We start from the raw sequence: 24,396 nt of genomic DNA, 5'->3' as shown, positions 1-24,396 counted from the left end.
TCCCACCAGCAGTGCATGAGGGTTCCTTTTTCTCCACATCCTCACAAGCACTTGTCATTTGTTGATTTGTTGATGATAGACATTCTGACAGGTGTGAAATGGTACCGCATTTTTGTTTTAATTTGCATCTCTCTGATGATAAGTGACTTTGAGCAGGTTTTCATATGTTTCTTGGCCTTCCTTATGTCTTCTTTCAAAAAGTGTCTATTTAGGTCCGTTGCCCATTTTTTTGATTGGGGTGGATATGTTCTTTTTATTAAGCTGCATGAGTTCCCTGTAAATTTTGGAAATTAAACCCTTATCATTGATATCATTGGCGAATGTTCTCTCATGCAGTGGGCTTTCTTGTTATTTTATTGATGGTTTCCTTTAATATGCAAAAGCTTTTTATTTTGATGTAGTCCCATTTGTTTATTTTCTCTTTAGCTTCCATTGCCCTAGGAGTAGTATCAATGAAAAAGTTCTTTCCACATACATTTGATATTTTGCTGCCTGTGGATTCCTCTAGTATTTTCATGGTTTCCCGTCTTATGTTTAAGTCCTTTATCCATGTTGAGTTTATTTTTGTGTATGGTGTAAGTTGGTGATCTAGTTTCATTTTTTTGCATGTATCTGTCCAGTTTTCCCAACACCATTTGTTGAAGAGACTGTCTTGACTCCATTGTATGTTTGTGCTTCCTTTGTCAAATATTAATTGAGCATAGTGATTTGAGTCAATTTCTGGGTTCTCTATTCTATTCCATTGGTCTGTATGTCTGTTCTTGTGCCAGTATCAGGCTATTTTAAGAAGAGTGGCTTTATAATACGGCTTGATATCTGGTATTGAGATCACACCTACTTTGTTCTTCTTTCTCAGGATTGCTATAGCTATTCGGGGTCTTTATTCCAGATAAATTTTTGGAAAGTTTGTTCTAGGTCTGTGAAATATGTCATTGGTATTTTATTGAGAGGTGCATTGATTTTATATATTGCTTTGGGTAGAACAGACATTTTGATGATGTTGATTCTACCAATCCATGAACATGGTATGTTCTTCCATTTGTTTATGTCTTCCTCTGTCTCTTTTTTCAATGTCGTGTAGTTTTCCCCATATAGGTCCTTTACTTCCTTAGTTAAGTTTATTCCTAAGTATCTTAATTTTTTTAGGGCGATGGTAAATGGGATTGCTTTTTTAGTCTCTCTTTCTGTAAGTTCATTATTGGTGTATAAAAATGTCACAAATTTCTTGGAGTTAATTTTGTATCCTGCTACACTGCCAAATTCATTTATTAAGTCTAATAATTTTTTGATGGAGTCCTTAGGGTTTTCTATGTACAGGATCATGTCATCTGTGAATAAGGACAGTTTTACTTCTTCTTTTCCAGTTTGGATGCCTTTTATTTCTTTTTCTTGTCTGATCATATGGCTAGTACTTCCAGCACTATATAGAACAGGAGTGGTGAGAGTGGACATCCCTGTCTTGTTCCTGTTCTTAGGGAAAATCGTTTTAGTTTTTGTCCATTGAGTATGATGTTGGCTGTGAGTTTATCATATATAACTTTTATTATGTTGAGGTATGGTCCTTCGATTCCCACCTTGTTGAGTTTTTATCAAGAAAGGGTGTTGGATTTTATCAAATGCTTTTTCTGCATCAATTGATATGACTACATGATTTTTATCTCTCAATTTATGTGTTGTACCATGTTTAATGACTTGCAAATATTGTACCATCTTTGCATCCCTGAGATGAATCCTACTTGGTCACGGCATATGATCTTTCTGATGTACTGCTGGATTCAATTTGCTAGAATTTTGTTGAGGATTTTGGCATCTATATTCATGAGGGTTATTGGCCTGTAATTCTCTTTCATTATGTTGTCTTATCTGGTTTTGGTATTAGGGTGATACTGTTTTCATAGAGGGAGCTTGGAAGTGTTCATTCCTTCCTCTTGAATTTTCTGGAATAGTCTGAGAAGGATAGGTTTTAGTTCTTCCTTGAATGTTTGACAAAACTCCCCTGTGAAGCCATCTGGCCCTGGGCTTTTGTTTGCTGGAAACTTTTTGATGTCTGTTTCAATTTCTTCCATAGTTTATCACCCTATTGAGATTTTTAGAATCTTCCTGAGTTTTAGAAGGTTGTATTTTTCTAAGAATATGTCCATTTCCTCCAGGTTGTGTAGTTTGTTAGAATAGAGTTGTTCATAGTATTTTTTAACAATTGTTTGTATTTCTGTGGGACCTGTTGTTATTTCACCTCTTTTATTTCTGATTTTGTTTATTTGGGTCCTCTCTCTTTGCTTCTTGGTAAGCCTGGCTAGAGGTTCATCAATCCTGTTTATATTTTCGAAGAACCAGCTCTTGGTTTTCTTGATCTTTTGTATTGTTTTTTGGTCTCTCTGTCATTTATTTTTGCTCTGATCTTTATTATGTCCTTCTTTCTGCTCACTGTGGGCTTTTCTTGTTGTTCTCTTTCTAATTCTTTGAGTTGTTGAGTTAGATGATTTATTACCATTTTTTTATTCCTTTTTTTTTGAGGTGGGCCTGTAAAGCTATAAACTTCCCTCTCAGTTCTGCTTTCATTGTGTCCCATAGCATTTGCATTGTTGTGTTATTATTGTCATTAATCTCCAGGATGTTTTTAATTTCTTCTTTGATCTCATTGATCATCCAATCATTGTTTAATAGCATGCTCTTCAGCTTCCAAGTGTTTGAGTTTTTTGGAATGTTTTTATTATAGTTTATTTCTAATATTATGCTATTGTGGTCTGAGAAAATGCTTGATATTATTTCAATCTTTTTGAATTTGGGGAGACTTTGCTTGTGACCCAATATGTGGTCTATTTTTTAAAATGTCCCATGTGCACTTGAGAAGAACAGATATTCCATTGCTTTGGGGCAAAATGCTCTGAAGATGTCAATTAGGTCCATTTGATCTAGTGTGTCAATTAGAATTGCTGTTTCTTTGCTGATTTTTTTGTCTAGTGGATTTATCCAATGATGTCAGTGGTGTATTAAAGTCTTCTACTATGATTGTATTGTTGTCAATCTCTCCCTTGATATCTTCCAGGAGGTCTTTTATTGGGGTGTTCCTGCATTGGGTGCAAATATGTTTACCAGAATTATTTCTTGTTGAATTGCTCCCTTTAGTATTTTGTAGTGACCTTCCTTATCTCTTGTTATGGCCTTTACTTTGAGGTCTATTTTATCAGATATAAGAATCATAACCCCAGCTTTTTTCTCATTTCCATTTGCCTGAAGAATGTTTTTCCCATCTCTTCACTCTCAGTCTGTGAGAATCCTTTGCTCTGAGGTGGGTTTCTTGTAGATAGAAAATGTATGGGTCATGTTTCCTTATCCATTCAGCTACCCTATGTCTTCTGATTGGTGCATTTAGTCCATTTACATTTAATGTTATTATTAACACGTACATGTCTATTGACATATTTTTCCTTAGTGTTTGTGTTTCTTTCTTACTTTCTCTTTCTTCTTTTTACAGCAGTTCCTTTAGCATTTCCTGCATTTTGGCTTGGTAGTGATAAATTCTCTTAGCCCCTTTTGGTCTGTGAAATTCCTGATTTCCCCTTCAATTTTGAATGATAGCCTTGCTGGGTATAGTATTCTTGGATTCAGTCCCTTGCTTTGTGTCACTCTGTATATTTCATTCCATTCTCTTCTGGCCTGGTATGTTTCTATTGAGAAATCAGTTGATATTCTAATAGGAGATCCCTTATAGGTAACTTTCTGTCTCTCTCTGGCAGCCTTTAAGATATTTACTTTGTCGTTAGTGTTCACCAATTTAATTATGTGTCTTTGTGTCAGTCTTTTGGGGTTCGACTTGTTTGGGACTCTATGTGCTTCTTGGACTTGCATAGTTTTTTTCTTGCCAATATCAGGGAAGTTTTCCGTCATTATTTCTTCAAAGGGGTTTTCTATTCCTTCTCCTTCTTGTATTTCTATTATTTGAATGTTGTTTTGTTTTGTGTTGTCCCAAAGCTCCCTTAGGCCCTCCTCTTGCTTTTTAAGTCTTCTTTCTAGTTGCTGCTGTCTTTGTGTGTGTTTCCCTACCTTGTCTTTTAATCCGCTGATGCGGTCCTCAGCCTCTTCTATTTTACTGTTTAAGCCTTCCAATGTGTTCTTTATTGCAGCTATGTCATTCTTCATCCCCTCTTGGTTTCTTGTCATGTTGGTGACATTTTCATTCAGTTCCTTATAGTTCCCATTGAGTTGTATTTGTCATCCATCGGTTTAAACATCCTTATAACCAATACTCTGAATTTTTTCTCAGTTAAGCTGCTAGCCTCAAGTTCATTTGACTCCCTTTCTAGTGGTTCCTCTTTTTTTTCTTTTCTTTAGGGATTGCCTTTCTGTCTCCCCATATTTTCCTGTAATGTTTTAATTGTAGATCCAATTGCTTTGCTACACAGGTTCTTTTGGTGATGGTGCTACTGGTGTAATTTCTCAGTTCTCCTGGGCTTGGTAATCTAGTATAGTTCCCTACTTGAACTATTTGGGTTCTCTTGATGTACGCCTGGGAGCTTGAGAGGCACAACTGCTGTGTCTAGAAGTTAGCAGTCGTAGAGGGGAGTATCCCAATTTATGCTGTCTTGCACCCTAAATTGAAATCATGCTTGCCCAATGGGGACTCACAGTGGCACCAAGGAACCAACTATTAGGGTGATGTGGCTTAGGGGGCCTGCACTCTGGAAAGGCATGACTGTGTTGCCAGAGTTCTGTAGTTGTTGGGTGGGCAGACTCAACTTTTGCTGTTGCACCTGTAGTAGATTACAGCTCACAAGACCACCCACAGTAAGTTTGTTAGCGAGGCACACTGAAGCACTCTGAAGGGCCCTGCCAGTGTAACTGCATAGGTGCCTAGCTTCTAAAGATTTTTCTTTTGGGCAGTTCCTATGGCCTCAGGAAGTATTCAGATTCCATGGTGGTAATCAGGGTAGAATCTGGGTATGACTATATTGGTTGCCTAGGGACTGGAGGGAGGGGCTATCTCTCAAGAGAAAATGGTGACTGGGGACCAGATGTGACCTAGCACCAGACGAGCTTTCACCACTCCTGGACTGTCCGCCGCCTATTCTCCTTAGATTCCACAACCGCACCCTTTCTCCTGCACCTCAGCCTCGGGTAAATGTCTGTATCCAAAAGATCCTACAAACTAGGTTCAGTGAAGAAAGATGCAGGATCCAGCATGAGGAGGGCCTGTGTCTTAAAAACTCCTCTCTTGCAGCACTGCAGCCACGCAGCTAGCTCTTCAAGGCTGCCTTTGAGCTCAGATCCCAAATCCAGACTCCAAGGTCTAAAATCCACTACCTCCCGCAGTCCCATGGACCCTTTTTCTCACAGTCAGATGCTTTGCCTGTCCTCAGGGATGTGGCTTAGCACCATGTAGTTTCCCCCCAACCTTCTGGGCATAGAGATCTGGCAGACTCTATTGCCCAAATTCTTCATTTTACCTTTTTCCAAGAGATCTCTGCCCTTCCCAGCTGCAAACTGTCTCACCAGCTGCATCTCCTTCGCCAATTCGGCTTGGATTCCTCCAGTTTCCCTTTATTTGCTCCAGGACAAGGCTCAGGACATGTCTGCCTATTCCACCACCATTTTGTCTCTCCACTACCCCACGTTTTTTGTTTCCATTGGCATGGAGTATTTTTTTCCCCATCCCTTCACTTTTAGTTTGTGTATATTTTTTTGTTCTAAGGTGGGTCTCTTATAGACAGCAAATATATGGATCATGTTTTCTTACCCGCTCAGCTACCCTCTTGATTAGAGCATTTCACACATTTATATTTAAGGTTGTTATTCATAGGTACTATTGACTGCCATTTTTTCTTAAAGCAGTCCCTTTAACATTTCTTGAAGTGTTGGTTTAGTGGCCCTGAACTGTGTGGCAAAATGGTTAGAGTGTCAGCCTATGCACTGAAGTGTTATGGGTTTGATTCCTGGTCAATGGCACATATCCATGGCAGGTTTGATGCCCAGCCATTGTCAGGGTGCAAGTGGGGAGAGGGGGTCAACCAATCTATGTCTCTCACATCGATATTTCTCTCTCTTTCCCCCATCCTGTCTTCTACTCTCTCTAAAAATCAATGGAAAAAATATCTTTGGGTGAGGACATATAGACAGCTTGGTGGTAATGAACTCCTTCAGCCTTTTTTTTTCTTTTTTCTTTTGGTCTAGGAAGCTTTTTATTTTTCTTTCCATTTTAAATGATAGTCTAACCTAGTTGGATAGAGTAGTGTTGGTTGCAGTTCCTTGTTTTTCATTACTTTAAGTATTTCCTGCAAATCCCTTCTGGCCTAAAGTGCTTCTGTTGAAAAATCAGTTGACAGTCATATAGGAGCTCTCTCACAGGTCGATATCTATCTTGTTGCCTTTAAGAGTCTGTCATTGTTTTTAATCTTTGCCATTTTAATTATTATGCGTCATGGTGTAGATCTCTTTGAGTTCATCTTGATTGGAGCTCTCTGTGCTTCCTGAACTTGTGTAAATTTTTCTTTTACTATGTAGAGAAGTTTTCTGCCATTTCTTCAAATAGATTCTCTACTCCTTGCTCACTTTCGAGAATTCTCCTTCTGGTGTCCCTATACTGCATATGTTGTTACACTTGATGTGTCCCAGATACTTTCCTTGTTTCTTTTAATTCTCTTTTCTTTTTGATGCTCTGCTTTGGTGCTTACTGTTATCTTGGCCGCTAATTTGCTGAATTGATCCTCAACTTCATCTAACCTGCTGTTGATTCCTTCTGATGCATCCTTCATTTCAGACATTGTATTCTTCATTTTTTACTGGTTCGTTTTTATGGTTTCTATGCTCTTTTGGGTTCTTACAATCTCTTTAAATTCTCACAAAATCATCCATTCTTTCTCTAAGGTCCTTGAGCATCCTTAATCCCTTGTTTTAAAACTCTGTATTTAGTATTTTGGTTGCTTCCATTTCATGTTTTTATTCAGGAGATTTTTCATTGTCTCTCCATTTTGTCTCTGTGTATTAGGTATATCTGCTATGACTCCGAAACTTGTTATGATGTCTTTATAATGAAGGTGTCTTTTGAGCTCAGTGGTACAATCTTTCAATCACTTGAGCTCAGTGCTCCAGGAATGCTTCTTGGGCATTATGTGCACCCTCTGATGTTGTAAGGTGAGTCTTAAATGCTGTCTGCTCTTCATGAGTGGAGTTAACCCTTCAGGCTGGTTGACTATAAGGGTAAACCTCAATCACTGTACATGAGATGCTGTGCATGGGTTGTGCCCCAAAGCGGAGTTGTGCCCAGCAGGTTTGGTACCTGCTGGAATTGTCCATTGGGTGAGCTGCTTGTGTGCCTCACTGGGTCAAGTTCTTGTGTGGTCTGAAGCCCACCACTGGTTGTGTTGATTCTGAGTCACTTGGGTGGGGTTCAGGTATAGGTCGCTGTCATACATTGTGTGTTACTGGCTTTGGGCTACCTGTCTGAAGTTGCCATGTTTTTCAATATTTGTGTCTGCATCTACTGGACCTGGGTGTGTGTGGGAGGGTCTAATCGCTGTAAAAATGTCCTCTTCCTCCAGCTTAGAGCTGAGGGCTGACCTGTAAAATTTTCAGAGGCTCCTCGAGGTCTCCCTCTACCTGTCAGCTACTCTACTTTCCCTTGCGATTGGTTGTGCTTCCTCCACAGCCTTTTGAAGGAAAACTGTAGGATGATCCCAGGCTAGCTGAGATCTAAAGCCCCTTCCACAGGGGCAACTGGGTCCCTTACAAGGATCACATAGTAAAGGTACTCAATGCGGGGAAAGTGGCTCATGCCTCAAAGGCAAACCACTCAGTCTTTGCTAGGGTTTCTAACTCTAGTTCCCCTGGAGGGTCTCACTCTCACTGCAGGGTCAGACTGTCAGATTGGATGCAGCCAGCTGTCCTCTCTGCAGGAGTAAGACCAGCCACCCTAGGTTCAGGGTAATAGGTCAAGTCTTCCTTGGGAATGATACTGGCTCTATCCACATGAGGACCATAAGCATTTCACCCCTGTCCCAGATAATAGCCTCCAGTGGTCTCTCATTATTCTTCTTAAAATAAATAAATAAATAAATAAATAAATAAATAAATAAGTTAAGATTATATATATATATATATATATATATATATATATATATATATATATATATATATAAAATTGATTTTTTTTTTTCCAGAGAGAAAGGGAGAGAGGGATAGAAAGCTAGAAACATTGATGAGAGAGAAACATCGACCAGCTGCCTCCCACACACCCACCGGGGATGTGCCCACAACCAATGTACATGCCCATGACCAGAATTGAACCCGGGACCCCTTAGTCCGCAGGCCGATGCTCTATCCACTGAGCCAAACCGGTTTCGGCTGGTCTCTCATTCTTAATATCCCAGCCCTAAGCTGCTGTCCCTGTTCCCCATGGAACTTTGCCCAACGGACGGGTATCTGGGACTTGGCAGGACTGATCCAAACAGTCTCCCATTGGGGGTGGTGCCCACAAGCCTGTAAGAGGGAGCAGGTACTTTTTCCCCTTCCTGGGGTAGCAAAACCTAAACTCACAGGGGAGACTGGATTTGCCTCCCCACCATGTAGCCACACAGTCCAGCACTCGTCCATCTGGATCCTGGACAAAAGCTTCCCCAGGAGACACAGTCTGAAAATCTCAGCTCTACAGGGCTCTCTGGTTCCCCTGTGACACTGAACTCTGTAGGAATGGGCCAGTGAAGTGATTCAACAGGTTGGGGGAGGGGCACTGGCTGTACCCTTGAGGTTGGGGAGACTGGCCTTCTTTCCCAAAGACATACAATTTAATAATGGAGTCTCTGCCAACAGTCTCCCCAGGGGGGAAGGGGGAGAAAGAGTCACTGTTGGGTGTAGTCAGCAGAGACCTTTGTAGGACTTGAGTGTAGCAGCGTTGCCTCACCAGCAGTTGAGTCTGGACCATTCACTCCCAGGCTGGTGCTGTAACAAAATGAGTGCTCCCCCTGGAAAGGTGTGGTCTAATTCTCCCAGGCAGACTGAATCCCCACTGATTTTCATCACCAGATGCTGTGAAGCTCCTCTTACCATCTTTGTTGCTCTGAGTTGGGGATCCCAGTGTGGGGTGAGGACACAGGCTCCTAGTGGGAGGATAGTTTTGCAGCCATGGTAACTCTCCAGCTTCTCAGCCACCACTGCACCTGAGCATGGAGGGGGGTTTGGAGGATATACAGGGGTAGAAGGGATAGGAGGTTGAGGGGGGCTATGTCTTTCCATGTCTGTACCCTTCTTACCTGTCTCAATGTGGCTTCTTCTGTTAAGTCTTAGTTATTACATTTCAGTTCAGCTAGCCTTCAATGGGTTATTCAGGTTGATTGCTCTGTAATTTAGCTGTAAATCTAGTTTGGTGCCAGGAGCAGGTGGGTGTAGCTTCTACCTACTCTGAAGTCATCTTGGAACCCACTATCTTATTTATATTTATATAATCCAGGTGCCTCCCGCCCAAACCCTGCAACTACCATTTAAACTCTACTAATTAAAATCCTTGCTTTCCAGGTTTAGTAAATTTTGTTTTAGTATGAGCCGTTTGGCCTATATCAGAATCTACTTCTTTGTAACTCTCGTGTACATGAGTTACATGACATGATAAATGGGACATCCCATTCTGATATTATTATCATTAAGAAGAAGACCTTTTCTAGCTTTTCCTCTGCTGCTTTCCTACATGCTCATCAGATTGCCTTAGGTTCCCCAAGTTCCATGCATGCCCTGGGCTTCTGCTCACGATGCAGTATCGTGAGGCCACTGCCCACTCATCTTCTGAAAGCATTGCTGACCACCTTTGCATATTTCTTAATCTCCTCTCAACAAAGCTTTTCCTTCTTTCTGTGGGCTCCCACAGTACCTTCCATAAGCTCTTCTCCTTTTCTTGTTATAGTGTAATAAAATACCTTGATCCTTGAGGCATTCCCCAAACCTGCTTGTAAAGAGTTGGTACTCAGGATATATTTAAGGAATACATGACTAAAGGAAGGATTAAGAAAAACTAGAGAGCAAGGGAGTAAGCGGGAAGGCATGCTAATCATAACAAATACACCTCTCTCAATGCCAATACTTCCAGTAGCTCCTTCAATTGCCCTAAACCACTAATTTATGAACAAACTCACAAGTTGGCACCCATGGCCCTCCAAAATTTCTGCAAAACCATTTTTCTAATCTTAATTTCTAATTCCCTCCACAAATAACTTATTTTTAGGCATAACTAGAATAATAATGTTTCCTTCTGTCTGTTCATTCACTTCTTTCCAAGTGGAAACCCCACCACTTTGTTCCTCTCTTATGTACTCATTAAGCAAATAATCACTGAATGTTTGCAATGTGCCCTGCAGGCACTTTTTCTAGACATTAAAAAAGTCTCTGTTCTCATGAAATTTGTAACCTATTTGGGAGGTAATGAAAAGTTAGAAAAAGATCATTATGTCAGGGGTGGTCAGCATTAAAAAGAAGAATAAGTCAAAATAAAAACAGTGTGTTCCTGAGACCGGTAAGAGGAAGGCCTCTCAGAGAAGGTGATACCTGAGCAGTGCCCTGAAAGAGGCACGAGAAAAGGTCCTGGGCTCTCTGGGGAAGAGCTGGGAAAACATGTGAGCAAATGTGAAAGCTGAAGCCCTAGGCAAGGTTTCTGGGCACGAGGAGCAGCAAGGAGGCCAGGGTGTGCTGGGGTGAAGTGAGAAAGTGGGGAGATGATTACCCAGGTCACGTAGGGTGAGACTGTGGAGGTCCTCATAAGTCAAGTACAGACTTGCCAGTTCACTCTGAATGACACAAGAAACTACTGGAAGGTTCTGACAGAGGCACCTTCTAAAAGATCTTTCAGACTAAGAACAAAGGAGTGCAAAGGTGAAAGCAGGACTTAGATGAGGAGAACTGCAGTGGTCCTCATGAGGGTTGACAGTGGCTTGAATGGAGGTAGAAGCAGTGAAATTGGTGAGTAGTAGTCAGATCCTGGTTATATTTCTAAGACTGAACCGACAGACTTATTGATAAACTAGATATGAGGTATAAGAGGACAAGGGTCACCATAGATGATTCCAGGATTTTGGACCTGAGAAACAGGAAAAATGAAGATTGCTTTTAATGAAAAAAAAAAAAAAAAAAAAACAACTCTCAACAAAGCAGGTACAGATTGAACATATCTCAACATAATAAAACTGGAATCACAAACCCACAGCTAATATCATACTCAGTGGTGAAAACCTGAAAGCTTTTCCTCAAGATCAGGAACAAGAAAAGGATGACCACTAACACCACTAATCAACATAGCATTTAAAATCCTAGACACAGCAGTCAAATGAGAAGAAGAAATAAAAGGCATCCAAATAAAAAAGGAAGAAGTAAAACTCTCATTATTTCAGACTACATAATACTTTATACAGAAAACCCTAAGGACTTCACCAAAAGCTATAGGGTATAAAATCAATATGCAGAAACTAGTTGTGTTTTTATGGCAAAATTAAGACTGCAATTTACAATTGCACAAAAAAACAAAATACATAGGAATAAATTTAACTAATGAAAGAGGCAAAATACTATGAGATAGTGAAGAAAGAAACTGAAGAAGGAATGGATGGATAAACCTTCCTCATGAATTGGAAGGATTAATATTGTTAAAATGTATTTAATACCTAAAGCAATACAGAGTCAATGAAATCCCTATAAAAATACCAATGACATTTTTCTCAAAATTAGAATAACTAATCCTAAAATTTATACAAAAAACCACAAGAGACCTTGACTAGCCAAAGAATTTTTGAAAAAGAACAAAATGGAATGTTATAACATTACCTGACATCAAACTATACTACAAAGCTACAATAAACAAAATGGAATAGTGGTGGCATTAAAACATATATGTAGAACAATGGAATAGAATAGACAGCCCATAAATAAATCCTCACTTATACAGTCAATTAATCCATGATAAAGGAGATGAGGATACACAATGTGTTAAAGAAAGTCTCTTCAATAAGTGGTACTGGGAAAACTGGACAGAAACATGCAAAAAATTAAAACCAGACCACTTTCTTACAACATATGCAAAAATAATCTCAAAGGGAATTAGGGATTTAAATGTAAGACCTGAAACCATAAAACTCTTAGAACAAAACATAGGATGTGCCTCCTTAGGCAAAGGCAACAAAAGAAAAAATAAACTAACGGGACTATGTCAAACTAAAATTATTCAATAGCAAAGGGAACCATCAACACAAAAAAAGACCACTTACTAAATGAGAGAAGACATTTTAAAATGATACATTCAATAACGAATTAATATCCAAAATATATAATAAACTGATACAACTTAACAACAACAAAAACAAATGATCTGATTTAAAAATGGGCAGAGGGCCTGAATAGACAGTTCCAAAGGGGACATACATATAAGCCAACAGGCCTATGAAAAAATGCTTAACATCACTAATCATTAGGGAAATGCAAAATACATATCAATAACATACTACCTCACACCCTTCAGGCTGGCTATCAACAAGAAATCAAGTAGTAAATGCTGGCTAGGATGAGGAGAAAAAAGAACCTTGGTACAATGCTAATGGGATTGTAAATTAGTGAAGTCACAATAAAAAACAGATGGGAGATTCTTCAAAAAAATAAAAATAAAGTTGTCATGTAATCCAGCAATTCTACTTCTTGGTATTTATACAAAACAAAACCAAAAACACTAATACAAAAAAATAAATGCGGCCCTATGTTCATTGCAACATTACTAGTAATAGCTAAGATATGGAAGCAACCAAGATGTCCATCAATAGATGAGTGGATAAAGAAGATGTGATACACACACACACACACACACACACACACACACACACGCGCGCGCGCGCGCGCGAGAGAGGAATATTATTCAACCATTAAAAGAATAAAATCCTGCCATATGCAACAGCATTGATGGACCTAGAGGGTACTATGTTAAGTGAAATAACTCAACAAGTCAGCCAGAGAAAGACAAATACTGTATTATTTCACTTATATGAGAAATCTTTTAAAAAAACAAATGAAATAAAAAAATAGAAACAAGACTTATAGCTATAGAGAACAAGTGGATGGTTGCCAGCAGGGGGTGGACGGATGGGAAATAAGTAAGTAAACAGACACATAAAAATAGTAAAAATAAAGTAAAACAAAACAAAAGAGAGAACGTTCATTCACAACTGGCAGTGCTTTACAAGAGGGGGGCTTTGGAAGAAGAATCTGCAGCTACCTGAAGGGGTACCTATCTTGTCCCAGAATTCCACCTTGCCTCTGCTGTCTTTTACTAATTATATGCTGTAATAAAAGTTTTGTGAATGCGGTCTCTTTCTCTATCAAAATGTCTTATTGTTCTGTAGTCATCATTCTACTTGTGATGATGTGAGATGACACAATGCCTGCATGGTGAGAAAAAGTGAGGCGAATACACTGGACAAAGGGATGATCCACTTCCTAAGTAGAATGGCACAAGACTTCATCACACTACTCGGAACAATTTAAAACTTATGTCTTGCTTATTTCTGGAATTTTTCATTTAATATTTTTGGATGGCCAAGAAGTAAAACCGCCAACAAGGGGGACTATTATAACAATAGAAACTAGCAACAGATGTAGACATAATTATGTTTCCAAAATATCCATGTCTGCTCCCTGGCTGACCAATCCCTAGTGCCATTCTGCCAGCATCAAACCTACTGTCTACTTATTCTGTGTCCACTGCCTGTCTTGCATCTCAATGTACAAACACCATTATCTCTGAGACATCTGGTTTTCTAAAAATGCAGGGTACTCTCTGTAGAATGTTCTGACAATAATGTATTACACTAAAAAAAACAAAAACAAACAAACAAACAAAAAAACCATCCCCAAAACATACAATTTGGAGTTGTCTCACAAACCACTGTTCAGAGTTCAGTTGTAGAGGAAACTCTTAGAGGAGGGGTCAGCCTTTTTGTTCAATTCAGGCCTTCAACGAATTGAGTGAAATTCACACATATTAGGGAGGATGATCCGCTTACTCTGCCTATTAGTTTAAATGTTAATCACATCCCAAAACACCCTCACAAAAAAACCAGAATAATGTTTGACCAAATAGCTGGCATCCCATGGACCAGTCAAGCTGACACATACAATTAACCATCATATACAATGAGACTAATTGAGAGGTTTAGGTTTATACCTGCCCCTAAATATAAAGACACCCTATTTTTTTTTTTTTTTTTTTTTTATGAAGGTAGCAAAACAGGGCTTATTCCTGCAGTGAGGAAAGGACTTTGAAATAATGGTGCTGGGATAATGGGGTATCCATATGGAAGCAAAATAAATATAGACACCCACCTTAGACCATTCAATAAAACTGTTACAGCAGACCAAAATGGCAGAGGCAAACCAATATACTTTTAGAAGATGGAAGGTCTTCATGACCCTGGAGTAGGGAAATTTTTCTTAAATAAGATACAAAGTTATTAACTATAAAGAAAATTTTTGATAAATCTAACTATAATAAAATTTAAAGTATTTTCCTTGAGCCCTGACCGGATGGTTCTATTGGTTAAAGTGTCATACCATGTACCAAAAAGGCACATTTGATTTCTGGTCAGGGATCATACCTAAGTTGTGGGTTCAATCCCTAGTCGGGATGTGTAAGGGAGGGAACTGATCAATGTTTCTCATGTCGCTGTTTCTCGTTCTCTCTCTCTCTTTCCCTCTCTGTCTCTCTCTCTGTTTCTGACTCTCTCCCCACTTTTCTCTCCCTCTAAAATCATTTTTTTTTAAATTTCCTTAAGAGAAAATGAGAAAATGTGAACACATAAACTATAGCATGGAAAAAAATAGCTGCAATACATGCAATAAAAATGGCACCTATATTCAAGACATATAAAGAATTTCTACAAATCAATAAGAAAAAGAAAGATAACCAAGTAGAATTAAAAAAAAAAAAATTAGGGCTGTAGATCCCAAAGTTATAATAGTAGGAGAACCTTAATGAGCAAGGAGACAGGGCTTTGGATGCAGGATGGAGAGGCAGAAGTCAGAGTTCCTCCCCCCCAGAGAGAGAGAAAGAAAGGGGGGGTATTGGGAGGGGGAGAGAGACATTGATAGGCTAAAAAAAAAACAGGGCTTATTCCTTCAGCTAATTTAAATCTCTCCTAAAAAGTCACCTCCTTGGAGAACATTCTAATAGTGAAACTTCATCATCTGTTTCCCTTACTTTACTTTGGCATATGTGACTTTTTTATTATTCTTATTGAGATATAGTTGATATATAACAGTTTCAAATGCACAACATTATTTGATATTTGTATGTATTGCAAGTTGATTACCAAAATAAGTCAATTAACATCCATCACCATAACTGCAAACAGTTCTTTTTTCTTATGATGAAACTTTTAAGACCTACTCTCTTAGCAATTTTGAAATATACAATACAGTGTTATTCTCTATAGTTACCATGCTGTATATTACATCCCCAGGTATTCCTTTATAATTGAAAATGTGTACTCTTTAACCCTTTTTCTCCACCCCAACCTCCACATCCACCAATCCATTCTCTGTATCTATGAGCTTGTTTTTGTTGTGTTTTTTTATTCTACATATATAAGTGAAATCATGTGGGTATTTGTCTTTATCAATCTGACTTATTTCACTTAGCATAGTGTCCTCTAGGGCCATCCATGTTGTTGTAAATAACAAGATTTCATTTTTTATGGTTGAATAACATTCGTTAAATATATAGTATGAAATCCATTTTCTTTATTCAGCCATCCACTGATGGACACCAACACTGTTTCCATATCTTGGCTTCTGTAAATAATGCTGTCTTTAGATCCACTGAGTATCTTCAGCCTCTGCCATGCCACCTGGCAAACAGAACGTGCTGTTCAACAAGTATCTGTCCTATGGCTTCATCAATAAAACTGTTTTTCAAAAACCAAGCATTCTGAAGAGATATAAAAGAGTCCTGTGCCTTAACCAGCTGCTACACTGTAACACTAATCATTGATATGGTGTTATTACATGGCATACTTGAGGTTACCAGCAACACTCCAAAAAACATATTATGTTAATATATTTCCAGCATAACATATTAACATATGCTAAGTATGGCAAGCAGGAAACAAAATATGTACTTCATCTCTGTTCTAAAAATACAACTAATAGAACTTGGTCTACCATTTCCAAATTTAATAATTAATCTGAATTTTTACTGAATTTTAGAATTTATAGAAGAAATTCTTGGTGTTTCACTCAGGCTGTTTCAATCACACTTTTGATACTCTAGGAACACAGAATAAGCCTGAGATTATACTGTATCACCACAATGAGAGCAGCATTGCATATACCATTAAATAAAACTATCAAATATTAAAATATGGCTTGTTATATAATTTTCAGAAGGCTACTGGATGACAAGTTACACATCTTTAGTGTGTAATATGTCCCTCTAAAACTTTTATGGAGAAAGTAACACTTCTAAGGTCCAAGAAAGTATTCCCAAGATGTACAACTGATTTGTAAACCAACAAGTATCTTCTGCCTTGCTGCATTTATGATCAACATTATATAATTATATAAGTAGGTTTATGTAATTAGCTTCAGACTGCTAATACTTAAGCAATTAATATTATTCTAGACAACTGTTTTTTATCAGTTAGTATTACAGGCCTGTCCACTACAATGAGAAGGAAAACTGTTTTCCCAATCTCGTATGTCCTCAACCTGTTCCTATCAGCACTTTCTTCTCAGAACCCTAGTCAGGTCTTTCTCAATTTCAACCAACTCAATACTTTGATTTGATTTAGTCTGACTACCACCTCCTGTCTCCCTTCTTCACTGCTAAGTTTCTTGAAAGAGTAACAAAGTTTACCATCTCCACTTCCTATTGTCTCCATCATTTTTCAATCTGTAGCTCTGGCTACTTCCTTCAACCTTCCAGTAATCTATTCTCACCAAGGTCATTCCTACTAGTGGTTAAATCTGATTAGTGCTATCCAGATCTTAACTTGCTTCGTGCCCTACAGCTGCCCTGTCCAATACAGTAACTACTATCCATATGTGGCTATCAAACCCTTCAAATTTAGTGAGTACAAATAATAAAGAAAGTGAATTTTGCCCGGTTGGCATGTCTAGGTGGTTGAGTATTGACCTATGAACCAGGAGGTCACAGTTCAGTTCTCAGTCAGGGCACATACCTGAGTTGTAGGCTTGATCCCCAGTGTGGGCCGTGCAGAAGGCAGCTGATCAATGATTCTCTCCCATCATTGATGTTTCTCTCCCTCTCCCTCTCCCTTCCTCTCTGAAATCAATAAAAATATATTTTTTAAAAAGCGAATTTTGAAATTTTAATTAAATTTAAAAACTGACATTTGATTCAGTCGTAGGATTCTATGGAATAATTTGTGTATATGAACCTACATTTTCAACTATAAACTTAATGAAAACTACAGATCAAGAATTTCTGAAAATTTTAGCATCAAAATTAACATGTAATGTAAGCCTAAGTGTAACATACACACTAGATTTCAATGACTTAGTATGAAAAAAGGTTATAAAATAATCTCATTAATAATTTTATATTAACTATATGTTGAAATGATAGTATTTTGGATATACTAGGTTAAATAAAATTATTAAACTTAATTTTACCTACTTATTCTTCTTCAAGTGGCTATTGGAAAATTTAAACTTATCTATGTATTATTTTATTTCTACTGGACAGTGCTGCACTATAGGATTAGATTATTGAATGATGGCTACTCATTCCTTCTTAAAATGCTGCTGCTGCTATCTCCATTTCTTCCTTGACTCCCCATTTTTTGTCTGCCGTGCACCTTATTCTCCCACCCACTCCTTAACTGCCAGTGTCTCTCAAGGTTGTCCTGAGGACCTTTCTAGTACTCTCCCTAGAAGACAGATCTCACTCTCACCTAAGGCTTCCACTATTTCTTTACACTGGTGACTGGAAACCCTTCACTTACAAATCAGCTCGCTCTCTAGGGAACAGTATTCTCAACTACACCTAAATCTAAGTACACCTGCACTTGATCTGCCATTGTATCTTTCAGATATTTACCTTATTAATATAAATCTGGCCCTTCTTATCCACTTCATTCAGGTCCTCACAATTTCTCACCTTTACCACAAAATTATCTTCCAAAGTACTATCCCTGCCACCTTCCAAATCAATTTCCTTTTGTTAAGTGTCTAAGACCCACACCTGGACACATGATTTCTCTGTTCAAAATACTTTAGCGGTTTCCTCGCTGCCTCCAAGATAAAATAGAAACTCCTTATAGTCATACATAACTTGGTGCTTGCCTGTCTCTCAGGCTTTATGCTTCATCACCAAACCTGTAACATCCAAACCTCAGATATGTCTAAGGACCTGAGTTCTCCAAATGCAACATTTCCTTTCTCACCACCATGCTTTCTTTGCACATACTCTCTCTGTTGACAGCAATATCACTCCTAAAACTCTATCCCTGCTCTCTAGTGATCCTTCAAAACTCAGCTAATACATCATCTTCCCCTGGAAATGTCTCCAAACCCTGAAGTCTGAGCAAGTGCTGTGTTGCCATCACACCTATTTACAGCTCTACTAATAACCCATCACACTGCCCTTGGATGATCTGGCCAGTCTGAGAATTCTCTGAAGATAGGAAAGAAGTGCTTTTACTTTCTCTCCATGAGTTATCTATATATATGCAAATTGTCCCCATGGGAGTTTGATTGGGAGGCCGATCACTCACTATGACTTATGCTGACCATCAGGGGGTGGTGCTGAACAAAGGAAGGCCCTGGCTGGCAGCCAGAAGAAAGGCCCCATACAGAAGCTGGAAGGACTCTATCAGCCCTGATTGCCAGCCATGCCTAGGGACCCTACCTGTGCACAAATTTTGTGCACCAGGCCTCTAGTTCTTAAAAATTACCTAATGGTAAACAGACACTACATTAAATAAGAGAAACCCACAGAATAAAATGCAAGGCTAGAAATTTTTTAATGGGCTAATAAAGTGAGTGAAATAAAAAAGTTAACGCAACCATCCAAAAAAATTAATTAGATGGTCTATGTTAGGACGTACTGATCTGGGCAATAAAAAAATATATCCTAAGTAATCATTAAAATACCACATACTCAACAGAAGCAACAATTTAAAACCTTAAAGACTAAATATGTTATTCTATAATCTTGTTTTTCATATTATTTCAACTCTAATTCTACTTATCTGTTCCTTTCTTCAGTTCTTTACATTAATTTTCCTTCTAATTAAATTCTGCATTCTTTCCTTCCATCATCCAATCCTTTTCACTTCTACTTTCCCTTTCTCTGCTATTCTTTGAATATAACAGGAAATTACAAATACTGTCTTTGCCATCTCTGTCTGCAAGTTTATATTAAAGAAAGGAATGGTCAAAAAGCATTGAATGAAATTATGTCACCAGTCAGATTGTTAGACAAAACCACATGCATTGATCTAGGTGGATGATTTAATAATACTAAACAGTAACCTGAGCCATGTGCATACTAAGGAGTCTGACAGGCATCAGCCAGTCCTTGGGGTGATGACAGCAAGACAGTGGGGAGTAAGAGAAAAGAATAGCCAACTTGCTGGCGTTGAGGGCAGTCACAGACCAGCCTCACAATAGTCTGCAACTTGTGTCTGCCCTTCAAGAGGAAGCAGAAATGGCCATGGTGAATGCAAGGAACTGTCAGCTATCTGGACTAGCACAGCTGAGTAACCAATTTGACACAGAGCAACAGCAGCCAACTACCACCAGCTGCTAGTCTGAGCATACTGGCCTGGGTACAAACTTGGAGACACAAAATAAAGACTACTATTCCCAGGCAACTTCTGAATTTTAGTTTTACTACAGAATAGATTCTGAGAGAGGCGGAGAAGCACCTGGAGAGGAATTACATACAGCATTTAAATGAGGTTGGTAGGGAGAAACAATTTTTGGAAGGATAGCAATTGATAGAGGGAAATAGGTTGCATTCCTTTAAATTACCTGAAAGTAACTTTCCCAAACCACTCCACACTAAGTCTTGGAGGCATACGAAAGTTCACCCTAAAGATCAATGTTTTACAGAATTCACAAACAAAAATAAAACATCTTTAACCTTACACTCAGCAAGACAATGTAACAGTAAAGGTATGTTTGAAATGTTTCTAAAACATCCTGGAACTGGACAGTCAGCAGCACCTTTAAACAATTTAATTCAAAGCAGTGCAGGGCACGTTTACGCTCTTACCCGTGTCCAGGAGTTGAGTTTCGATTCTCCAGAACTCTGTGGTTCTTTGGTAATTAGACAACCTAAGCACCATGTTAGAATTTTTTGGCTTTCATCTGCAAAGAGAAAAAAAACTAAAATGAGTAGGTTTAATCAAATAAAGGAAAAGATAAACAGTATTAAAAATGTAAAACATTTTATCTACAGGAAATATGTCTATTATATTTTAAGAAAATCTCAAACTACTAGGTTCACAGAATAATCATTCAGGACCACGTGTGAAACAACTTTGTGGAGTTTTTTCTTCTTGTGGGTTTGGGATCATGTATGCTCAGCACTTGTGTGGTCAATTCCCTTTCTGTTACAGCAGCAACTTTTAAAGCCAAAAGAGAATGATGGAAAGAACTAAAAGAACTGGGCAAGATCAGTTCTTTATTTCTCAAGATCAGTTCTTTATTTCTCAAGATTAGTTCTTTATTTCTCATTAAGTTTATTTCTCGTTAGTAGTTTCAACCTCTTTAAGGCAACATAATTATTATAGGCAGCACTCAATCTTTCAATTTTCTAATTTGCCAAAACACCCTCCCTTTTTAAAAACAAACTCAAAAAAAGATTGTTTTATACCAAACAGTTTGCATAAAATAGAAGCCTCTTAACATGCTTTTAATTTTTTACTCTAAAATTTAAAACTTTAGTAAATATGTGATGAAAATGCTGAACTTTGCAATCTTGCATTTGATGGGAATAACTGTTTAGAGAGCCTTTTCTCTCTCTCTCTTTCTCTTTTGGACAATGAGTCCATTCCAGCTGGAAATTTTTTAACAGGTTTGAAAAGCAAAGGAGGCCTAAAGATGGAAGATGTCAGTTACCCGAATTAGAGCCAAGCAGCTAGGACTTCATCACAAGGCCATGGAGCTGGGGCTGAGGAAACCCAGCACCTGGCATCAAGCCTTTGCAGAACCACCTGATGCCCGGCGGGGGCAGAAAAATAAATTTTCCTTCTATCCTTCTAAATTCTTCTGTCTGGACTAACAATCAAATTAATATGAGAGAGATTAACAGGAAAACATGACCAAACTTACTATGTATGTACATGTGGATGTTCCATAAGAATAAGGGACCCTGGCCCTCCCAGTGCTGGCTCAGTGATTGACAGTTGACCTATAAACCAGGAGGTCACAGTTCAATTCCCAGTCAGAGCACATGCCCAGATTGCAGGCTCGATCCCCAGTAGTGGATTTGCAGGAGGCAACCGGTCGATGATTCTCTCTCATCATTGATGTTTCTCTCTCTCTCTCTCCTCCTCCTCCTCTCCTCTCTCAAATCAATACAAAATATATTTTAAAAAATAAAAAGAATACGGGACCCAAGGATAAGTAGGGCAGTTAAAGTTTATATGCTACCTTGAGCTAAGGAGAGGGATGACCATTATGATCTTGGATTTTACAAGACAATTTACAGGAAGATGGAAAAGCAAATGTCTGATAAGTAAATGTTTGCTGGACTGTTTTTAACAAGGGTCACAGAGAGAACTTTGATCAAAGGGCCTTCCCAGGTTCCTCCCAATCACACTCAGTTCATGTTAAACTATCACTGTCTATAACAGCTTCCTTCCTGGAGCAGGTCCTCTCTAAATCCTTTTAGTAGTTGTGTGAAGGGGTGAGGGGGGCAAATTTAAAAATATATATATTTTATTGATTTTTTTACAGAGAGGAAGGGAGAGGGATAGAGAGCTAGAAATATTGATGAGAGAGAATCACTGACCCGTTGCCTCTTGTACACCCCCTACTGGGGAAGTGCCCGCAATTAAGGTACATGCCCTTGACTGGAATCGAACCTGGGACCTTTCAGTCTGCAGACCGGTGCTCTATCCACAGAACCAAACCGGTTTCAGCAGGGGGCAATTTTTTTTACTTAAGTCTTTTGTTAATTAAAAATAATCAATATTCCAAAAGCATATTTTGGGGTGAAAAACTCAGCACACAGAACCCCAAGCAAAAGGAACCCAAAGAGGACCACACCAAGACACATCATAATTAAAATTCACTCTCTACCTTCTTTCTTCTGCTATCTCATAAGCACAGCATCTCTAAGGGATTCATTAATAAGAAATAAAGAATCCCTAGCCAGTTTGGCTCAGTGGATAGAGTGTCAACCTGTGGACCACAAGGTCCCAGGTTCAATTCCGATCAAGGGCACGTACCTTGGTTACAGGCTCCTCCCTGGCCCAGGCCTTGGTCAGAGCACATGCAGAAGGCAACCAATCAATGTATTTCTCTCACATAAATATTTCTGTCTTTCCCTCTCTCTTCCACTCTCTAAAAATCAATAAAAAAATATCCCTGGGAGAGGATTAAAAAATTTTTTTTTAAAAAAGGAAAATACAAACTACAGAAACTACCTCTGCATTTTCAACCACACAAGACACTAACAGTATTTTTTAAACCTATAAATATCTATAGGCTTATAGTCTCCTAATAACTAACATATTTAAACAAATTTTATCAGGAGTTATTCGAAGGGACTCACTTTTCCCCCTAGTTTCCATGAGCTTGCCTGAGATCAATTTATTTCAAATACCATAATTTAATGTCTAATGATCTTAGCATTCTTCAGGTTGAACCAATCCCACTGATTAAAAATATGACTATTCTAGGGCCTATGTTTTAAATATTAGAAGAAATTCCATCTTTGTGTCACAAGTGTGACAGAAGATCCAATGATAAGCTTGAGACAGCACAGAAAGAAGTTAGGAAAAACTCCCAACTAGGAGAATGAGGAATTCGGAGCAACATCACTGCTGATAAGCTGCTGGCTAAGTCCTCTCAGCAAAGCCCCCACCTCCACACATGGTCAAAGGGAAACAGTTTATTGCAGGAAACTCCTGTGTGTGCACAGGAGTCATCAACAAGTACTGGCTGAAATCAGATCAATCCATGCTGGAGGAAAAGGTGACCAGAGACCAACCCCAAGGTCCATTATAATGAAAACTGGCAATACAAGTAGAAGGGGGACAAGTGGATAAACATCATGACACTTGCAGAAGGGACTATATTGAGGACAAGGCCCTCTCCCAATCAAAAGGCAAAATATTAATTTGGTGCCAGAAACGCTATGACACTTCCAAAACAGACCACGTTAGGAAAAAGACCCCCTCTCAACCCAAAGGCAAAGGTAGAATTTGTGTAAGCTTGTCACTAGACTGGTTCTAAACTGGGGGTTCTGCCCTCCAGCCTCCATATCATCCAGGACCTCAAGACTCTTGACTTGCATAGAAAAGAATTCAAGAATGAATCCCAGGGAGAGCAAAAGCAAAAGCAAGCTTACATGGTTTCACCTGGTTTTAGCAGCTCATAATATTATAGTATATCTATTTTTCTCTCAAAAAGAAAAAAAAAAAAAAAAGCCCTGGCCAGTGTGTTCATGTGGTTAGAGCATCAGTCCACGCACCGAAGGGCTGCAGGTTTGATTCCTGGTCAAGGGCACATGTCTAGGTTGCAGGTTTAATCCCCACTCCAGTCAGGGAATGTATGGGAAGCAACCAATTAATATGTCTCTCTCACATTGATGTCCCTTTTTCTCTCTCTCTCTCTCTCTCTCTCTCTCTCTCTCTCTCTCTCTCTCTCTCTCAAAGCCAATGGAAATACTAGTAAAATGCTCAGGTGAGAATTAACAATAACAGAAAACAGAAAAAGAAAGAAAAAGAAAAGCCAAATTAATCTTCACCCAACCTTTAAGTAGACATGGTACGTGTAGGACATCCCTAATTCAGAATGTTAAAATGTGAAAGTTTGTGTTATAGAACTGAAGAAGTAGAATCAGAGGCATTGCTCATTTTGCACTGGTCTCTGTGGATTGCATAGTGCATCTAAATAAGTTCTTGATGATAGTCTTGCAGAAAAGGTTAATTATGGATTAGAGATGAGAAGACACTTTTCCCAGAGTAGAAAGCTAATAAGAGCCAGGAGCCCACCCCTCTAAAGTCTGTCATGTGGTAATGATCTAACCCCCAGCAGATGACACCATGTGGTGGAAGTGTTCCAGTCCTGACTTTCCTACTGGACAGCATCCCCTGAATGTGTATGTTCACTGCACAGATATTCACGGAGGTTTTTGTTTTTATTTGTTTGTTTGTTTTTGTACGCCAAGGCCTAGGAAAACACGGC

At 38.7% G+C, this 24,396-nt stretch overlaps 1 protein-coding gene across 1 annotated transcript in view; it reads right to left on the bottom strand.

Moving 5' to 3' along the window:
- The window catches only part of FANCC (FA complementation group C), a 229,205-nt gene that overhangs the window by 124,207 nt on the left and 80,602 nt on the right, over window positions 1-24,396 (bottom strand). Inside the window, exon 5 of the mRNA XM_045570735.1 lies at window positions 20,252-20,346. Within this exon, the coding sequence (XP_045426691.1) occupies window positions 20,252-20,346 (95 nt within the window). The remainder of the gene's footprint in view (window positions 1-20,251; window positions 20,347-24,396) is intronic.

This window comes from Pipistrellus kuhlii, unplaced genomic scaffold (assembly GCF_014108245.1).
Source record: "Pipistrellus kuhlii isolate mPipKuh1 unplaced genomic scaffold, mPipKuh1.p scaffold_m20_p_36, whole genome shotgun sequence".
Classification (NCBI taxonomy): domain Eukaryota; kingdom Metazoa; phylum Chordata; class Mammalia; order Chiroptera; family Vespertilionidae; genus Pipistrellus; species Pipistrellus kuhlii.
The sequence above is the reverse complement of the archived record's forward strand: the minus strand, read 5'-3'. Positions and strand labels throughout refer to the sequence as shown.